At 44.4% G+C, this 20841-nt stretch overlaps 1 protein-coding gene across 1 annotated transcript in view; it reads left to right on the top strand.

The window, feature by feature from the left end:
• LOC118386316 (zinc finger protein 385B-like) overlaps positions 1–20841 on the top strand; it is a 179146-nt gene that overhangs the window by 45303 nt on the left and 113002 nt on the right. The window contains 1 exon segment of the mRNA XM_035773977.2: positions 1250–1618. Within this exon segment, the coding sequence (XP_035629870.2) occupies positions 1252–1618 (367 nt within the window). The 5' untranslated portion in view covers positions 1250–1251.

Below are 20841 nucleotides of genomic sequence, written 5' to 3' on the forward strand. Positions count from 1 at the left end.
AGACTGTCAGACAGTATGAAGAACACTGTAGCACCAGACTGTCAGACAGTGTGAAGTACGCTGTGGGACCAGACTGTCAGACAGTATGAATGAAGCTGTGGGACCAGACTGTCAGACAGTATGAAGGACACTGTGGCACCAGACTGTCAGACAGTATGAAGGACGCTGTGGCACCAGACTGTTAGACAGTGTGTAGGATGCTGTGGCACCAGCCTGTCAGACAGTGTATAGGATGCTGTAGCACCAGACTGTTAGACAGTATGAAGGACGCTGTGGCACCAGACTGTTAGACAGTGTGTAGGATGCTGTGGCACCAGCCTGTCAGACAGTGTGTAGGACGCTGTAGCACCAGACTGTTAGACAGTATGAAGGACGCTGTGGCACCAGACTGTCAGACAGTATGAAGGACGCTGTGGCACCAGACTGTCAGACAGTATGAAGGACGCTGTGGCACCAGACTGTCAGACAGTATGAAGGACGCTGTGGCACCAGACTGTTAGACAGTATGAAGGACGCTGTGGCACCAGACTGTTAGACAGTATGAAGGACGCTGTGGCACCAGACTGTTAGACCGTATGAAGGACGCTGTGGCACCAGACTGTTAGACAGTATGAAGGATGCTCGCTGTGACACCAGACTGTTAGACAGTATGAAGGATGCTGTGACACCAGACTGTTAGACAGTATGAAGGATGCTGTGACACCAGACTGTTAGACAGTATGAAGGATGCTCGCTGTGACACCAGACTGTTAGACAGTATGAAGGATGCTGTGACACCAGACTGTTAGACAGTATGAAGGATGCTGTGACACCAGACTGTTAGACAGTATGAAGGATGCTGTGGCACCAGACTGTTAGACAGTATGAAGGATGCTGTGGCACCAGACAGTCAGACAGTTTGAAGGACGCTGTGGGATCAGACTGTCAGACAGTGTGAAGGACGCTGTGGGATCAGACTGTCAGACAGTGTGAAGGACTCTATGGGACCAGACTGTCAGACAGTATGAAGGACTCTATGGGACCAGACTGTCAGACAGTGTGAAGGACGCTGTGGGACCAGACTGTCAGACAGTGTGAAGGACTCTATGCGACCAGACTGTCAGACAGTGCTCTACTACACTACAGGAAGCTCTAGCTTCGGCACACAGTCACAGGGGCTTTTGCCTGTGGGTGTGTTTGCCTGCACCAAGCTTGCTTTCTGGTAGCGAAGTCTATCATTCTAATCCATTGTTGTCATTGTCTACTGCAGGTATGAAGACACCGCTGAGTCCTGCCCACTTCATAGAGCATGGCCAGATGGCCTTCCCCTTTCAAGGCTGTCTGGAGCTGAATCAGCTGATGGGGATGGAACCTACCACCAACAGCCAAGCCCAGATCAACATGGATATACAGCAACAGCAGCAGGAGAAGAAGAACCTGTTCTACTCGATGTGTGATGTGTGTAACATCCAGCTGAACTCCCAGGCTCAGGCCCAGGTGCACTATAACGGGAGGTCCCACCTGAAGAGGATCAAACAGATGAACAATGGGGAGGTTCCTCTGGCTCCAGAACCAGCTACTGGGTCTCTACCCACCTCTACACTAACCCTTAGTACCAGCACCACCAGCAGTAGTACAGGTAGGCCCACAGTGAACCCTTTTTTATGTCAACATGTTCTTTCTATTTGTTTGGTTTCATTTCTCCAGACCCATCCCTTGGCTGCCTTAACACATGGCGGGGTGACCACTTCATTGATTTTTCAATCCCAGATTGGCCCCTTTAACCAGGTAGTGTCATTGAGGTCAGAAGAGAGACCTCTCCCAAGGGAGACCTGGCTCTGAGGTCCATACTGACTAGCAAAGCCTGCCCAGGGAAGGGAACGCTGCTACTCTCCTACATCCACAGTTATCTATATACATTTGAAGTCAGAAGTTTACATACACTTAGGTTGGAGTCATTAAAACTCGTTTTCCAACCACTCCACAAATTTCTTGTTAACAAACTATAGTTTTGGCAAGTGGGATAGGACATCTACTTTGTGCATGACAAGTAATGTTTCCAACAGTTTATGACAAACAGATTATTTCACTTATTGTATCACAATTCCAGTGGGTCAGAAGTTTACATGCACTGAGTTGACTGCCTTTAAACAGCTTGGAAAATTCCAAGAAAATTATGTCATGGCTTAGAAGCTTGTGATAGGCTAATTGACATCACTTGAGTCAATTGGATGTGTACCTGTGGATATATTTCAAGGCCTACCTTCAAACTCAGTGCCTCTTTGCTTGACATCATGGGAAAATCAAAAGAAATTAGCCAAGACCTCAGAAAGAAATTGTAGAGCTCCACAAGTCTGGTTCATCCATGGGAGCAATTTCCAAACGCCTGAAGGTACCACGTTCATCTGCACAAGCAATAGTATGCAAGTATAAACACCATGGGACCACGCAGCGGTCATACTGCTCAGGAAGGAGACGCATTCTGTCTCCTATAGATGAACGTACTTTGGTGCAAAAAGTGCAAATCAATCCCAGAACAACTGCAAAGGATATTGTGAAGATGCTGGAGGAAACGGGTACAAAAGTATCTATATCCACAGTAAAATGAGTCATATATCGACATAACCTGAAAGGCTGCTCAGCAAGGAAGAAGCCACTGCTCCAGACCTGCCATAAAATATCCAGACTACGGTTTGCAACTGCACATGGGTACAAAGATGACCATCATTATGTTTGGAGGAAAAAGGGGGAGGCTTGCAAGCCGAAGAACACCATCCCAACCGTGAAGCACGGGGATGGCAGCATCATGTTGTGGCGGTGCTTTGCTGCAGGAAGGACTGGTGCACTTTACAAAATAGATGGCATCATGAGGACGGAAAATTATGTGGATATATTGACGCAACATCTCAAGACATTAGTCAGGAAGTTAAAGCTTGGTCGCAAATGGGTCTTCCAAATGGACAGTGACCCCAAGCATACTTCCAAAGTTGTGGAAAAATGGCTTAAGGACAACAAAGTCAGGGTATTGGAGTGGGCATCACAAAGCCCTGACCTTAATCTTATAGAACATTTGTGGTTGGAACTGAAAAACCATGTGTGAGTAAGGATGACAACAATCCTGACTCCGTTACACCAGTTCTGTCAGGAGAAATGGGCCAAAATTCACCCAACTTATTGTGGGAAGCTTGTGGAAGGCTACCCGAAACATTTGACCCAAGTTAAACAATGTTAACGCAATGCTACCAAATACTAATTGAGTGTATGTAAACTTCTGACCCACTGGGAATGTGATGAATGAAATAAAACATTCTCTCTACTATTATTCTGACAATTCACATTCTTAAAATAAAGTGGTGATCCTAACTGACCTAAAACATGGATTTTTTAATAGGATTAAATGTCAGGAATTGTGAAAAACTGAGTTTAAATGTATTTTGCTAAGGTGTATGTAAACTTCTGACGTCAACTGTAGAAATGACAAGGTCTGTATTCAACTCCAGAGCCGTAAACATAGGTGGCCAAAAGTGTTTTTCCCCCCTTTATTTTACGAGGTTAGTGCCTTTGATGTCAGATGAGAGGTGTCTCTGAAGGGGAGCTGACTAGCACTCTCCTACGTCCACAGAAAACTCTATAGAAACTCTATAGAAATGACAAGGATTGGACGGTTGTACTTTCTCTTCAAGAGACGTTAACAGACTAGAGGTGGTGGTGATGCATGCTGAGTTTGGTTTGCAGCATTTGACTCAGAACCAAGGGTATGTCCCAAATGGCACCCTTTTCCCTATGTAGTGCCTAGTCAAAAGTAGTGCATTGCATAGGGAATAAGGTGTTATTTGGGACGTACACATGGCTTGGTCATCCCTCTCAGCCATTTTGTTGTTTGCTTTCATTGCTTGGTTTGACAAACTTTGCACGGAGATCCTATTTAATTATTATTTGGGGAAATTAATATTAATGTGAACCTTTCCATGTCTACAGTGCCCCGTGCCTGACGAGAGTGACAAATACATGTATTTTTGTTGGGTGCTTGGGGTGACTATTATGAAACAGACTTAGCTACTTTGGGCTGCAGGTAGCCAGGCGGTTAGAGCATTGGGGTTCGGTAACCGAAAGGTTGTTGGTTCAGATACCTGAGCTGTCCAGGTGAAAAATCCGTTGATAGGCATTTAACCCTAATTTGCTCTAGGGGTGCTGTACTTCTATGACTGAACCTGTAAAACAACACATTTCACTGTATCTATCTGGTGTATGTGACAATTTTGTTTACTTTCCCATGCCAATCAGTGTGTGTGTGTGTGTGTGTGTGTGTGTGTGTGTGTGTGTGTGTGTGTGTGTGTGTGTGTGTGTGTGTGTGTGTGTGTGTGTGTGTGTGTGTGTGTGTGTGTGTGTGTGTGTGTTCTGTTTCCTACTGCTGTAATCTCTGCCTCCATATTCTCACCAGGAGTGGCCTAAGGATTTTCATATTCTTCATATTCTACATATTTGACTGAGGGCCAAATTCTCTGCTTTGACCTTTTGTTGTTTTCTTTATGCTTTGTGTGTGACGTGCAGACAGAGAGAGCGATTTCCTCTTTAAAACAGATGATTTCATGTGAATTAGCAGCTCACTCAATTTCATGAAAGAGTGCTCAGTGCTAAGCCCAGGTTTTTGGCTCCTTGTTTAAATACACTCATCATGACTGTTTAGTGCCTGGCTGGCTGTGGAAATGTTGAGTTGAGTTACTCTATACAGACTAGTGCAACAAAAAAAATGCTCCAACTGTAGGCAGTGGATGAAGATAGTCTTTCCAGACTGGCTTTACTTCAACATTGTGTAGCTTAAATTGCATCACTTTAAAAAAGAGACTTAAACAGATAAGGCAAATGTACAGTCTCTCTAAATCAAAGCTTGGTAAACAACAGTTAATAGTTTTGAAGAGACAGGGACATATTGTCTAAAATTTGATGAATAATCTAAGTTTTTCCAAGTTTTTTCCATATGGCCATGGAGTTATTTAACAGTGTGGCTGATTCTGGAATGATGTACATGCTGTGAGATGACTCCTGATTGATTGACAGTTGGAGCCGAACAGACCCGACCTCCTTATCTTCCCAGGCTGAAAGGACAGAGTGATGGAGTGAGTGACAGTGAGTGATGGTTTAGAGGAGGGGTTGTTGATATCTTGCATGAGAGAATGTTTGTGTGTGACAAGGTCTGTGGCCCCTGGGAGGTTGATGGGGGTTAGTTGTCAGGTGGCCTGTGTCCGTCCTGCTGTAACAACCCCCTCGCATGGCATCTCTCTCACACACACACACACACACACACACACACACACACACACACACACACACACACACACACACACACACACACACACACACACACACACACACACACACACACACACACACACACACACACACACACACACACACACACACACACACACACACACACACACACACCCCACAGTAGCAGCAACATCAGCCCTCTGTGCTGGGGCCACACACACCCTCAATAAACAACAATTACAGGGAAAAGTGTTCACAGGCAGCTCACGCTGAAACTTTTTCATCCTACAGTACAGCTGGGGGTTAATGTAGTGAACACGTGTGTGTGTGTGTGTGTGTGTGTGTGTGTGTGTGTGTGTGTGTGTGTGTGTGTGTGTGTGTGTGTGTGTGTGTGTGTGTGTGTGTGTGTGTGTGTGTGTGTGTGTGTGTCAGATGATGGAATGTAATAGTGGATTCATAAAGTCTTCTTCTTAGGACAGGCTTTGCAGACATTAGAGGAATCCACTATTTCTGTCTGGTGTATTTGGGTATAGAATTTGAGAAAAGCGGGCTCTCTGAACCCTGCTAAAAGCAGAGTCTGTATGAATAAAGGGCTCCTGTGAAATGCTGACTCCTTTTGTTGACCGTCGAAACACAGCTGTCTTCCTTATATTTGATCAGAGTGGGTGTCCTTCTGTCATTCTTAGTTTGGAGTGAAGTTGGATTGGATGATGTAACGAGCACACAACAGTTGAGCCGTACTACAGCTACATTTTTAAACACAGCAGGGGTGTCTGTTGCACTGAAACCTTAATGAGCCGTGCCATTATTTGGGGTGGACTGAGCCGGACATATGTAATTACAGCTTACAGCTGGAGGACTGGAGACAGGCTCTGGTGTTGGATGTGTGGAGACACACACACACACACACACACACACACACACACACACACACACACACACACACACACACACACACACACACACACACACACACACACACACACACACACACACACACACACACACACACACACACAGTCTCTGGTGTGGAGGGACTGATGATGTCTATTCTACAGTTTCTTTCTGTCTCACAGTGTCAACTTACTGGGCAAACTAACTATGTCAACTAACTGGGTCAACTAACTGGGTCACCTAACTAGGTCAACTAACTAGGTCATCTAACCGGGTCAACTAACTGGGTCAACTAACCAGGTCAACTAACTAGGTCAACTAACTAGGTCAACTAACTAGGTCAACTAACTAGGTCATCTAGCCGGGTCAACTAACTAGGTCAACTAACTGGGTCAACTAACTAGGTCATCTAACCGGGTCAACTAACTGGGTCAACTAAAGCATCATTCCACAACAGGACTTCATGGCTTTATACTGAGGGGTCTCCTCTCACTCATCATCACAACAGCCTGATGATAACCTAATGACAGGATGTAGCAGTGGGCTTGTTGCATAAATTGCAGTGGAACTTTTATCCTAGTTCCCTCACTCCCCAAACCAACCCCTCGCCCCTACGGCCAAGGCACTTTGATAGGATTGGATAGGTGTAAACAATTGCCCTCTGATGGGACAGATGGGATGGAGAAAGGGGTTAATTTGGGATTCAGGGTCTGTGTGATGCAAACCTTAAGCAAACATTCCACTAGATGGCAGTATTCACATCTTCAAAAAATATATTTATCTCAAAATGTTGGTTTCATGCGATAACAGCAACGGCGGTCAAGTCCATTGTGGGTAACCAAAGAGTATTAACTTCTCCCGTGCAGTTAGTCATAATTATTCAGGGTAATTTAGAACAGAATATGTTAAGCATCTTTTTTGGGGGGAAAGTTTGTTATTTACTTTGAGTGAGTAATATGTTGTCTGTTTGAGTCAGGGGCCACATTGCATCCTTTTATGTATTCATATTTGACAGGTTGGTCTAACATGATGTTTGTTGGAATGAAGTCATTAGGGAGTTGTTCACGAACGATCCTCACAACATCCCAGCCGTGGGTGATAGTTTAGTATTATGTATACACTGGCAGCTAAAATCTGAATTGCAGTAAGCAACAAGCACACAAATGAACAACAAAACAGAAATTAGTCACAAAGCAAAGCCGAATGTTGGTGATGAAGAGGGGACTGGAAGAACTCAACAGAATCACATTTTGATTATCCAAGCTATTTTTTTTAGTTGAACCATTCTGGAATTAATCTGCTTTAAAATAACATTCAGTGGTTTTGTTTTTCAAAAGGAAGAGTGCTGTGTAATGCCAATGATGATTCAGATTTCACACTCCTGCAGTTTAGGAAAGCTACACTAAAGGCTCCTAAATGAAAATGTAATGGCGTGATGAAACTAGTCAATTATGAACAGCCAGACAGTCTCTCTGATTCTAAAGTGGTGATGTCTCTAACACTGACCCCGTTTCTGCTTCCTTGCTTTGCATATTTGACTGAAGCTCTCTAGGAGAACATACTTCCTGAGTGTGTTTGTTTGTGTGTGTATGTGTGTGCGTGTGTACATGTATGTGTGCTCCCCATCATTACATCTCTCTCTAAACAGATGGTGACACCAACAACACCCCCCATATTGTTCAATTCTGTCCAAAACCTTTTTCTTTACTTTTCTCCCTCATAGAAACATCTCCTGTATGAGCAATATAAATTATGCAAATGTAATGATCCAATTTTCCGTATGAGTGCAGCTCTGCACGGACAATTTGGTATTCAAACACAATCAAACGTCTGTCTGTCAACCAACCAGACAGCTACTCAGCGAAACTTCTGATGAGCTGGCTAGGAGTAGGACAAACTCACTTAGTAGATACTAGAACCTGCTCTGTACTCCCAACACCCTTCCATGCCAAGGTTGTGGGTTCAATTCCTGCAGCGATTGCATAAGGCAACCTTCAGATCTACTGTCCCTCAGTGGATAGACCAAACTCTGCTATGGTCCCGTGTGGCTTGGAGTCGTAAGAGTGTCACGTAGCACTTGTAAGAGTGTCACGATGACAACACTGCCAAGGTCGCGGGCTCAATTCCCTGTGGGAATTGATTCCTTATGCATTCACTGTACTGTATCTATTATGTGTTCCCATTGGTTCCTGCCAAGGCAGCTGCTAGTCTTCCTGGGGTCAAGCAAAATTAAGGCAGTTATGGCTGCATTTATTATAGCTGGGGATTTTAACAAAGCTAATTTGAGAACAAGGCTACCTAAATTCTATCAGCATATAAATTGCAATAACACACTCGACCATTGCTACTCTAACTTCCTCGATGCATACAAAGCCCTCCCCCACGTACCACTGCATTTAATCATGGCAAGGCAACTGGGAATATAGCCGAATACAAACAGCATAGTTATTCCCTCCGTAAGGGAATCAAACAAGCAAAGTGTCAGTATAGAGACAAAGTGGAGTCGCAATTCAACGGCTCAAACGCGAGATGTATGTGGCAGGATCTACAGACTGTCACGGACTACGAAAAGAAAACCAGCCCCGTCGCAGACATCAACGTCTTGCTCCAAGACAAATTAAACAACTTCTTTGCCCGCTTTGAGGAGAATACAGTGCCACCGACGTGGCCCGCTACCGAAGACTGTGGGCCCTCCTTCTCCGTGACCGAAATAAGTAAAACATTTAAACGTGTTAACCCTCGCAAGGCTGCCGGCCCAGACGGCATGCATAGCCGCGTCCTCAGAGCATGCGCAGACCAGCTGGCTGGTGTGTTTATGGACATATTCAATCAATCTCTATCCCAGTCTGCTGGATGGCCACCATTGTTCCTGTTCCCAAGAAAGCTAAGGTAAGTGAACTAAATGACTATCGCCACGTAGCACTCACTTCCATCATCATGAAGTACTTTGAGAGACTAGTCAAGGATCATATCACCTCCACCCTACCTGTCACCCTAGACCCACTTAAATTTGCTTACCGCCCCAGTAGATCCACAGATGATGCAATATTCATCACACTGCACACTGCCCTATCCCATTTGGACAAGAGGAATACCTATGTAAAAATGCTGTTCATTGACTACAGCGCAGCATTCAACACCATAGTACCCTCCAAACTCATCATTAAGCTTGAGTTCCTGGGTCTTGACCCCGCCCTGTGCAACTGGGTCCTGGACTTCCTGACGGTCCGCCCCCAGGTGGTGAAGGTAGGAAAAAACATCTCCACTGATCCTCAACACTGGGGCCCCACAATGTTGCGTTCTCAGCCCCCTCCTGTACTCCCTGTTCACCCACGAATGCGTGGCCATGCACACCTTTCAACTCAATCATCAAGTTTGCAGATGACACAGCAGTGGTAGGCTTACCAACAACGACGAGACAGCCTACAGGGAGGAGGTGAGGGCCCTTCGGAGTGCGGTGTCAGGAAAATAACCTCTCATTCAATGTCAGCAAAATAAAAGAGATGATCGTGGACTTCAGGAAACAGCAGAGGGAGCATCCCCCCTATTCACATTGACGAGACAGCAGTGGAGAAGGTGGAAAGTTTTAAGTTCCTCGGTGTACACATCATCGACAAACTGAAATGGTCCACCTACACAGACAGTGTGGTGAAAAAGGCGCAATAGCGCCTCTCCAACCTCAGGAGACTGGAAAAATGTGGCTTGTCATAGAAAATCCTCATTAACGTTTACAGGCGGACAATCAAGAGCATCTTGTCTGGTTGTATCACTGCCTGGTACGGGAACTGCATCGCCCACACCCTCCGAGGGTGGTGCGGTCTGCACAATGCATCACCGTGAGCAAACTACCTGCCCTCCAGGACACCAACAACACCCGATGTCACAGGAAGGCAAAAAATATCATCAAGGACAGTACACACCCGAGCCACTGCCTGTTCACCCCGCTTCCACCCAGAAAGCAATGTCAGTACAGGTGCTTCAAAGCTGTGACAGAGAGATAGAAGCTGTTTTTCAATCTCAAGGCCTTCAGATTGTTAAACAGCTATCACTAGCACAGAGAGGAGGTTGCCTGCCTACAGACTTGATATGATTGGCAACTTTAAGAAATGGAACACTAGTCACGTTAATAATGACACTTTAAGAATGTTTACATATTTCAGATTACTTATCTCTTATACTGTATCCTTCAATATCTCTTCTTTACGATCTATTGCATCTTAGCCGCTCTGTCACTGCCCCTCCATATATTTTATATTTATATATTCTTATCCCATTTCTTTACTAGATTGTGTGTATTTGGTTTTGTTGTGGAATTGTTAGATATTACCTGTTAGATACTGCTGCACTGTCGGATCTAGAAGCATAAGCGTTTCGCTACACTCGCAATAACATCCGCTAACCATGTGTATGTGACCAATACAATTTGATTTTGATTTGATTTTATGTAATCGTGTGTGTGTATGTATGTGTCGGTGCCTGTTTGTGTTGCTTCACAGTCCCTGCTGTTCCATAAGGTGTATTTTTATCTGTTTTTTAAATCTAATTTGTCTTCTTGCATCAGTTACTTGATGTGGAATAGACTTCCATATAGTCATGGCTTTATGTAGTACTGTTCGCCTCCCATAGTCTGTTCTGGACTTGGGGACTGTAAAGAGAACTCTTGTAGCTTGTGGAGTATGCATGGGTGTCCGATTGATGCATTTAACATGCCGATACCTCTCATAAATAGTGGTGATGAAGTCAATCCCTCATCCATTTTGAGCCAGGAGAGATTGACATGAATATTGTTAATGTTAGCTCTCTGTATACATCCAAGGGCCAGCCGCACTGCCCTGTTCTGAGCCAATTGCAATTTTCCGAAGTCCCTCTTTGTGGCACCTGACCACAAAGAACAGTAGACCAGGTATGACAAAACTAGGGCCTGTAGGACCTGCCTTGTTGATAGTGCTGTTAAGAAGGTAGAGCAGCGCTTTATTATGGACATCTTAGCTATACCAATATATTTTGACCATGACAGTTTACAATCCAGGGTTAAACCAAGCAGTTTAGTAGTCACCTCAACTTGCTCAATTTCCACATGATTTATTATAAGATTTACTTGAGGTTTAGGGTTTAGTGAATGATTTGCCCCAAATGCAGTTATTTTAGTTTTAGAAATATTTAGGACTAATTTATTCCTTGCCACCCACTCTGAAATTAACTGCAGCTCTTTGTTAAGTGTTGCAGTCATTTCAGTCGCTGTGCTAGCTGACGTGTATAGTGTTGAGTCATTTGCATACATAGACACACTTGCTTTACTCAAAGCCAGTGGCATGACGTTAATAAAGATTGAAAAAGTATGGGGCCTGATAGCTTCCCTGGGAATTCCTGATTCTACCTGGATTAGGTTGGAGAGGCTTCCATTAAAGAACACCCTCTGTGTTCTGTTAGACAGGTAACTCTTTATCCACAATATATCAGGAAGTGTAAAGCCATAACATACATTTTTCCAGCAGCAGACTACTGTAAGTCACTTTGGATAAAAGTGTCCTCTTAGTGGCATATCCGTCCTCTCCTTCTCTTCACCCAGCATGCTGTCATGAGCCTGACTAGAAGTAGGACAACCTTCAGGGCCATGTCTGTCTGTGGATACTAAATGCAAAACCCTACTATGTCCTGTTTTTCCACCCAGCTACTAGCAGGCTGTCATGAGCCGCAGTCATGATCAAAGCACCAGTCAGCCTATAACCAGATATAACAAGATTAGCCTACTAAGTCATGTAGGAGAGTAATGCAATCTGTTGGCAGCCTAGCTACACATGCTAAGGACATCACCAGGTCAGGTCAGGCATGTTACACAAGGGCAGCAGTTAAGGCAGGTCAGAGTAGGTCAGGATAGTACTACTACACTCATATAAAAAAAAGAAGAACCCTTTTTGGTTCCAGGTATAACACTTTTGGTTCCTGGTAGATTTTATATAGAACCCTTTCCAAAGAGGGTTCTACCTGGAACCAAAAAGGATTCTCCTATGGAGGCAGCCAAAGAACCCTTTTGGAACCATTTTTCTTAAGAGTGTAGCAGCATACCACCCTGCATCCCACTGCTGGCTTGCTTCTGAAGCTAAGCAGGGTAGTCCCTGGATGGGAGACCAGATGCTGCTGGAAGTGGTGTTGGAGGGCCAGTAGGAGGCACCTTTTATCCCAATACCCCAGGGCAGTGTTTGAGGACATTTCCCTGTGTAGTGTGCTGTCTTTCGGATGGGACGTTAAACTGGTGTCCTGGCTCTCTGTGGCATTTATTGAAAGAGTAGGGGTGTTAAGCCTGGTGTCCTGACTAAATTCCTAATTTGATCCTCATACCATCATGGTCACCTAATCATCCCAGCAGCAACACACACTAAGGTCAGGGTAGTGTAGGGCAAGGCAAACCTCCAGTTACTGGCCAACCTCGTGGCTACTGTGTCTGGCAATAAGGACATGCCAGGACAGGATGGCTAGTAATCCTGTCAGGGCTGTTAGGGTCAAGTGAATTGTCTACACATCATGGGTGAATGACTCTGACAGGGTCCCCAGGCCAGAATGAGGTCATCTACCATGTTTGCAGGGTGGCTTTCTGTCAGTCTATTTGTTTTTTTAGGACAGCCAGTATGTGTAGGATGAGAAAGCGCATGCAGCCTCAATTAGCCTAGTTATCTAGCTCAACTAGCTTCACCCGGTTTGATGCCGTCGTGACAGGTACCTTGTAATCATATTGGGGATTGCTTTCCTCCTTTGGGTAAGGATCGGACCAGGTCTTTATCCGACCGGGTCTAGTTGTCATCGAGTCCTTTCGGAATGGGTTATTTATGCATATCGGGTGTGGATGGGAAAGCTCCAGGTCCACCGTGTAGGCCTCTACAGTACGCCTAATACCTTACCATGGCTTGCTTCAGCAGACTGGCATTTCAGACTGTTTAGAATGTAAGTCTTAGATTAGTAGATGCTCACTGACTGAAGAGTGCCCTGAACTGGTAGAGGCTTTCTGGGAATTCAGTTTTATATGTCCTTGGATTAAATAACCATTTGAATAAAAGCTTTTTCTGTTTTGTTTGATGTTCGGAAACAAATATGTTGTATTTCTCTCTCCTCGCCGAGGTAGACAAAGGCTTATGTCTTCATGTGTGTACTCATCACTGCTCAAGGCCAAGGCTCCCTCCAGAAGTGCTTCACATTAGGCACAGTGCATATATTCCCATTTACACAGCATGACAAACCACAGACCTGCCATATATTAACATTACAAACATTTTGTAGTAGGATATTAAGGCAACATTTTGTTGATATACTAATACCTTGGCATTGAAAAACCTTCCTCATTAAGCTGCTTAGGCTTGGCCTCCACTGTAGTGCCTGCTGCTGTCACTTCCTGTCTGGGCTCAGCTCGGGCAACGGGGCTGGCTGGCTGTTTCTGGCAGGCTGTTTTTCTCAGGCGGCTGGCTGGGCTGGCTGTTTATCTTGGAAAGCAGGACTGGCAGGCTGTTTTGGGGCAGCAGGGTAGGCTGACTGTAAGTTGAACTCTAAGTCAATGAAAAGTCATTATTACTTAAAATGTGTAGGTGGTACTGACTCAAAACTAAATGAGAAGTCATAACTATTTTTTAAGTTATGATAACAAATTACCTTTTTAACCTGCATGCTCTACTGCAGGTAGATCTTTTTGAATTGTTTTTAATACCTGTGTTTTTGCTTGTACATTCAGTGATTGAACAATCTTATGCTACACAAAGATAAATAACATATTGTTTTCTTAACTAATCCAATCATTTAGTTAGATTTATTGCACCCATTACTAAAATAGTTTTTCTAGTTTAAATGGCTTAGGTATTCTCCTCACACTGTTCCTAACCCTGGCAGTCATTATGCAAACCAGCATAATATGACTTGAAGGTAGGGTTACAAAATTATGGTAGATGTCCTAGGTTTCCAGAAATCCTGGTTGGAAGATTCCTGGAAATCTTCCAACCAGGATTATTTTACTGGACAGTTAGCAGAAATGCGCAACCCCACTTGCAGACCTGATGTGGCCTGTAAACCATGAGTTTCAGGCCGCTGTGTTAGGGTAAAGCTAGACCTCAAATTAAAGCCTTATGAGATATACAATGTATTGTCATAAAGAGGTTAATGATAATATTTGCCTCAGAACTTACTTGGTGAAGGCCACAGGATAGAAAATGAATGAATTCAACAATGATGCCGATGTCACTAACAAATACAGTCATGGGCAGTAACACTACAATTCACTCGAAAAGGCAAGGAACACTGGGAAATTATAGTGGGTGTATAAAAAAAGATTCTTCAAGCTGATACAACTCAAATCTGGAACTCCTACGGGGTCATAGTGACTATCGGTTTCAGTAATGACTACAAAATCACTTTAGGTAACTGTACTCAAATATCACAGGAGGTTGGTGACACCTTAATTGCGGAGGACGGGCTCGTGGTAATGGCTGGAGCGTAATCAGTGGAATGGTATCAAGTACATCAAACACATAGTCTGATGCCATTCCATTTGAGCCGTTCCAGCCATTATTATGAGTAGTCTTCCCCTCAGCAGCCTCCACTGTCAGATATACACTACATGACCAACAGTGTGTGGACACCTGCTCGTTGAACATTTCATTCCAAAATCATGGGCATGAATATTGAGTTGGTCCCCCCTTTGCTGCTATAACAGCCTCCACTCTTCTGGGAAGGCTCTTCACTAGATGTTTTTGTTTTTGTTTTTTGGAAGGAACGTTGCTGCGGGGACTTGCTTCCATTCAGCCACAAGCATTAGTGAGGTCGGGCACTGATGTTGGGCGATTAGGCCTGGCTTGCAGTCAGCATTCCAATTCATCCCAAAGGTGTTCAATGGAGTTGAGGTCAGGGCTCTGTGCAGGCCAGTCAAGATTTTCCAGGCCGATCTCGGCAAACCATTTCTGTATGGACCTCACTTTATGAACTGGGGCATTGTCATGCTGAAACAGGAAAGGCCTTCCCCAAACGGTTGTCACAAAGTTGGAAGCACAGAATCGTCTAGAATGTCATTGTATGCTGTAGAGTTAAGATTTCCCTTCACTGGAACTAAGGGGCCTAACTCGAACCATGAAAAACAGCTCCAGACCATTATTCCTCCTCCAGCAAACTTTACATTATGCATTCGGCATCTGCCAAACCTGGCATCCGACAGACCCAGATCCGTCAGATAGTGAAGCGTGATCCATCACTCCAGAGAACGCGTTTCCACTGCTCCAGAGTCCAATGGTGGGTAGCTTTACACCACTCCAGCCAACGCTTGGTATTGTGCATGGTGAGCTTGTGTGCGGCTGCTCAGCAATAGTAACACATTTCAAGCTCCTGACGAACAGTTCTTGTGCTGATGTTGCTTCCAGAGGCAGTTTGGATCACCGTACTGAGTGTTGCAACTGAGGACAGATGATTTTTACGCTCTACGTGCTTCAGCCGTTGTTGCTCCTAGACCGTTTCCTCTTCACAATAATATCACTTACAGTTGGCCAGGGCAGCTCTAGTCTGGCAGGAATTTGACAAATGGACTTGTTGGAATGGTGGCATCCTATGACGGTGCCACATTGAAAGTCAGTGAGCTGTTATATACGGGTCATTCTACTGCCAGTGTTTGTCTATGGAGATTGCATGGCGGTGTGCTCGATTTTATACACCTGTCAGCAACGGGTGTGGCTGAAATAGCCGAATCCACTAATTTGAAGGGGTGTCCACATACTTGTGTATGAAGTGCAATGGGTTTCCTCAAAGGTTTTGAGTAATAACACACATTGGGGGTCACAGTGTGGCCATGGCACACTGAACTGCACCTGGGCTTGGCTCTCTCTCTCCACACATTTCATGTATCCTACCCAGACACTCCTCCTTACCCAGTCAGCCTGTGGCTGTGCCCCTTATAGTTCCCATCTCCATTCCACCGTCTGTCTATCCATCCATCAATTCATCCATCCATTTATCTGTATATCTTGACATGATTACACAAAACAAACAAACCAACAAACACGAATGTGTTACAGCTGCGTTTCATTCAGTCGTGTACTAGTCTTGTGGTGCTATCCCAGACATCACACTGTATTCTCATTGACGAATCAGAGGCGTGACTTAGTAGAGCTGGCGTTGAGCCGAGTAGTGTGCTAGTCAGTCTCCTAGAATGTTGTTGAGCAGCTGTCACCTCCTGAAACAGTAATGTATATGAATTTTTTTTTTTGTTGAAATTATCGATTTTGACAAAGATATTGTAGCCTATTGACAATTCTTTACGGAAGGATATTACAGCACGTAACACGTTGGCCACTTCTGAATAGTCAACCATGTTAGAAGACACTTCACCAACAAGCTGTTAGCTCAGCTGCTAGAACAAAGATGGAATGTCCTTATCTCGCTGCAGAGAGAAAGAATGGAGAGTAAATCATGTTGAAAGCTTCATGCCTTTTCTTTTACTCTTGTTTATAGTCATACTTAGTTTCCTTTCAACTCACCTGTTTATAGTCATACTTAGTTTCCTTTCAACTCACCTGTTTATAGTCATACTTAGTTTCCTTTCAACTCACCTGCGCTGCCTTTTTCAAAATGCATCACATTACTGCGCTGACATTAACAGATTTATTTCAAATGTATATTTGAATGTGTGCTATTTAGGACACATGCATTAAACTAAATCTGATGACAGCCTGTACTCTGTTCCTGAAAAGCCTCTTAAATGTCATGTCAAATAAATGCTGAATGAGCAGGTGCCTGCCAGACATACACATAGATCTTGAGAATGGTGAGTGGATGAAACCATGATATCGTGCTTTAACATTAGGAGTAGGCCTGTCCTGTCTATCAGGGTCTAGTATTCAGTTACATACTTCTGTCTGGCAGCTGATGGTACCAGTGACACACACACTAGCAGTTAGAATGTTGGGGCAGTAACCGAAAGGTCACTAGTTCAAATCCTAGAGTTATCAAGGTGAAATATCTGCTGATGTGTCCTTGAGCAAGGCACTTAACCCTAATTGCTCCAGGGTCGCTGTTACATACACCTCTTGGAGGGAACGTAACACCCCGGTACATCTCAACTTCCCGGAGAGTGAAAAAAGTATGTGATCGTAGGTGCGTGGAAGGACAACAGAGGCAGAGAAAAATACCATTTACAGGGAATTTATTATTCCTAACACACGGTAATGTGGGGAAAAGGGGCTGGATGGAACCAAAGCAAAGAACGTAAAAGTTAAGGAGTCCCCTCTCTTAACTTCCTACTTCTAACCTAACCTTTAGCACCACCTGGCGCACTGACCAAAATACAGGGGGTGGTCCGCCCAGGTCTTAACTAGTGTGCAGATTAGTAGACAGATTAAATACTACGGGTTATGCATGCACGCAGGCCTCTTGCCTAAACACTCCCAAGGTGCGTTTCCCTTCCCCCCCGGGAACATATGAAACACAGAATCATTTCTCAATACTCTAAGCGTGAAATTTCAATAACCAAAAACACTAGGTCCTATTGGCATACACATATCTCTGAAGGAGCGGCTACAAAATAATATCAACAAAACTTTCACTGACCAACAACCAACATCGGACATGAAAAGAAGCTCTCCTCCCTGGGGGAGGAACACTGGCTTTTATCAAGCTGGAGAAGGAGTTGGTAATTGAAGAGACAGCTGTATCCCCTGATGAGAGGGAGGGGTCAGAGCTCCAATCAGCGATGGGGCCGACCAATCAGCTGCTTTAGGAATCCAGGAAGCCATTTCTTGAAATACACACACATACAAACCCACAACACAGAAACTGGGGAACGTAACAGTCACCGTTGATAATGGCAAACCCTGGCCGTGACCCCACCCACCGAGGGTGTTTCAGGGGGAGTTGGGTTATGCAAAAAAAATAATCTAATTCACAAATGTATTAATACACACCTGTACATGAAATAGGACAAATATAAGTACCCAGCAGATCATTTTTATTATTACACATACGTTAACTCACACTGCTGTGACTAGCAACATTGTCCCTATTTCTCACAAGTGTCACTTTGTACAAGCCCCTTCTCAATTTTGTCACCCCCGTTGGCAGGCTGCTGTTTTTCACTTCAGCCTCTAGCCTAACTAGTAGGAAGGATTCACTTCAGCCTCTAGCCTAACTAGTAGGAAGGATTCACTTCAGCCTCTAGCCTAACTAGTAGGAAGGATTCACTTCAGCCTCTAGCCTAACTAGTAGGAAGGATTCACTTCAGCCTCTAGCCTAACTAGTAGGAAGGATTCACTTCAGCCTCTAGCCTAACTAGTAGGAAGGATTCACTTCAGCCTCTAGCCTAACTAGTAGGAAGCATTCACTTCAGCCTCTAGCCTAAGTAGTAGGAAGGATTCACTTCAGCCTCTAGCCTAACTAGTAGGAAGGATTCACTTCAGCCTCTAGCCTAACTAGTAGGAAGGATTCACTTCAGCCTCTAGCCTAACTAGTAGGAAGGATTCACTTCAGCCTCTAGCCTAACTAGTAGGAAGGATTCACTTCAGCCTCTAGCCTAACTAGTTGGAAGGATTCACTCTAGCCTCTAGCCTAACAAGTAGGAAGGATTCACTCTAGCCTCTAGCCTAACTAGTAGGAAGGATTCACTTCAGCCTCTAGCCTAACTAGTTGGAAGGATTCACTCTAGCCTCTAGCCTAACAAGTAGGAAGGATTCACTCTAGCCTCTAGCCTAACTAGTAGGAAGGATTCACTTCAGCCTCTAGCCTAACTAGTAGGAAGGATTCACTCTAGCCTCTAGCCTAACTAGTAGGAAGGATTCACTCTAGCCTCTAGCCTAACTAGTAGGAAGGATTCACTTCAGCCTCTAGCCTAACTAGTAGGAAGGATTCACTTCAGCCTCTAGCCTAACTAGTAGGAAGGATTCACTCTAGCCTCTAGCCTAACTAGTAGAAAGGATTCACTTCAGCCTCTAGCCTAACTAGTAGGAAGGATTCACTCTAGCCTTTAGCCTAACAAGTAGGAAGGATTCACTCTAGCCTCTAGCCTAACTAGTAGGAAGGATTCACTCTAGCCTCTAGCCTAACAAGTAGGAAGGATTCACTCTAGCCTCTAGCCTAACTAGTAGGAAGGATTCACTTCAGCCTCTAGCCTAACTAGTAGGAAGGATTCACTTCAGCCTCTAGCCTAACTAGTAGGAAGGATTCACTCTAGCCTCTAGCCTAACTAGTAGGAAGGATTCACTTCAGCCTCTAGCCTAACTAGTAGGAAGGATTCACTTCAGCCTCTAGCCTAACTAGTAGGAAGGATTCACTCCTTTGGTTATTTCACTCTGTGTTTCATGGTTGTGTGACATTTAATTTTTTACAACTCATCCATTTAGTCTGGTCTCACCTGTTTAGAAGGTGGACCAGAAATGGAACGCATTATTGTCAGCGGCTGGTTGACGGTCTGACAGCATTGGGTTGTGTGGGGAAAAGCCGCAGAGCCATTTATCAAAATACATTAGTCTGGTTTGGTTTAGCTGGGTCTGAGTGTGAGAGGGAAGAGAAATAGAGAGAAAGAGAGAAAGAGACAGACACAGACATGGAGACAGATAGAGCGAGAGTAGAGAGAGAGAAGACATAGAGGGAGAAAGAAAAGAGAGAGAGAGAAAATAAATAAGAGAGGGAGCAAACGATAGAAAGAGAATGAGTGAATCAGAAAAGGAGGAAAACAAGATGTTTTCTTTCCATCCCTCCTCTTCACCTCGTGGTCGCTTCATTACAACAAACATCAAGAACTGCAAGTGAAATCACCCACTGGTGCTCGTCTGATTTTGTTCTCTCCTCCTCATCCTCCTCATCCTCCTCACAAATGGGTGCTGCTTGCGTCTGCCTGTCTGCTGCTCTAGCTTGCATGCTGTCGGAGTGTGGGGGCTTTCCATTGAGAGGGGGAACGAGGCAGCGGCTGAGGATCTGTGAAGGTGCAGTATTGATCCTAAAGTCTATTGTCACATAGAGGATAAGAGGCTGAGGCGCACAACCAGCACTAGCACTCTGCACACAGAGCTGCACGCTCTCTCTCCTGGATTCTCTCTCTCCTGGATTCTCTCTCTCCTGGACTCTCTCTCTCCTGGACTCTCTCTCTCTCTCTCGATTCTTTAGTTTCTTTTTTTATTATCTCTATCAAAGAAGAGAACAAAATCTGGCTGCAAAGAGAAGAGATTGTTGTTAGTGAAAATGTGGACCAGCTTCTTTAGCAGAGGTAAGGGACTTTACTATCCATTATCTGTGGGTAATTACTATATGTGTACAGTTTTTTAGATTATTACTAGCAGTTTTTATCTCTGGCTCTTCTGCTGTCACTGATCATGTTTTTACAAATCTGTTGACTATTCATGTGATTGTGGTTTGTGTTTTGAGCTTATGTATTATAATGATAAATACGTGACATCTTACATGTATGGTATGATGCGTGTCGATCTTTGTTGAACCCAGAGATTTACCCAGACACTTCCTTGTTTGGATTTTTAAGTGTCCACGTGTATTACTTCTTGTTCACCTTCTTGACACCAAAAGTTGCTAAAGAAGAATAATGAGGATGAAATATTCCATCCATTCTTATCGCGGTCTTTTGGATTGGTAGGTTAATGATGCCTTACAGTTTAGTCTGTCTGGGACAAGGAGAAGATGTGATAGGTTGTGTCCCAGGTTTTCACAACAGAGAGAGAGGGAGAGACAGAGAGG

The sequence above is a fragment of the Oncorhynchus keta genome, chromosome 7, assembly GCF_023373465.1.
Source record: "Oncorhynchus keta strain PuntledgeMale-10-30-2019 chromosome 7, Oket_V2, whole genome shotgun sequence".
Taxonomy (NCBI): Eukaryota; Metazoa; Chordata; class Actinopteri; order Salmoniformes; family Salmonidae; genus Oncorhynchus; species Oncorhynchus keta.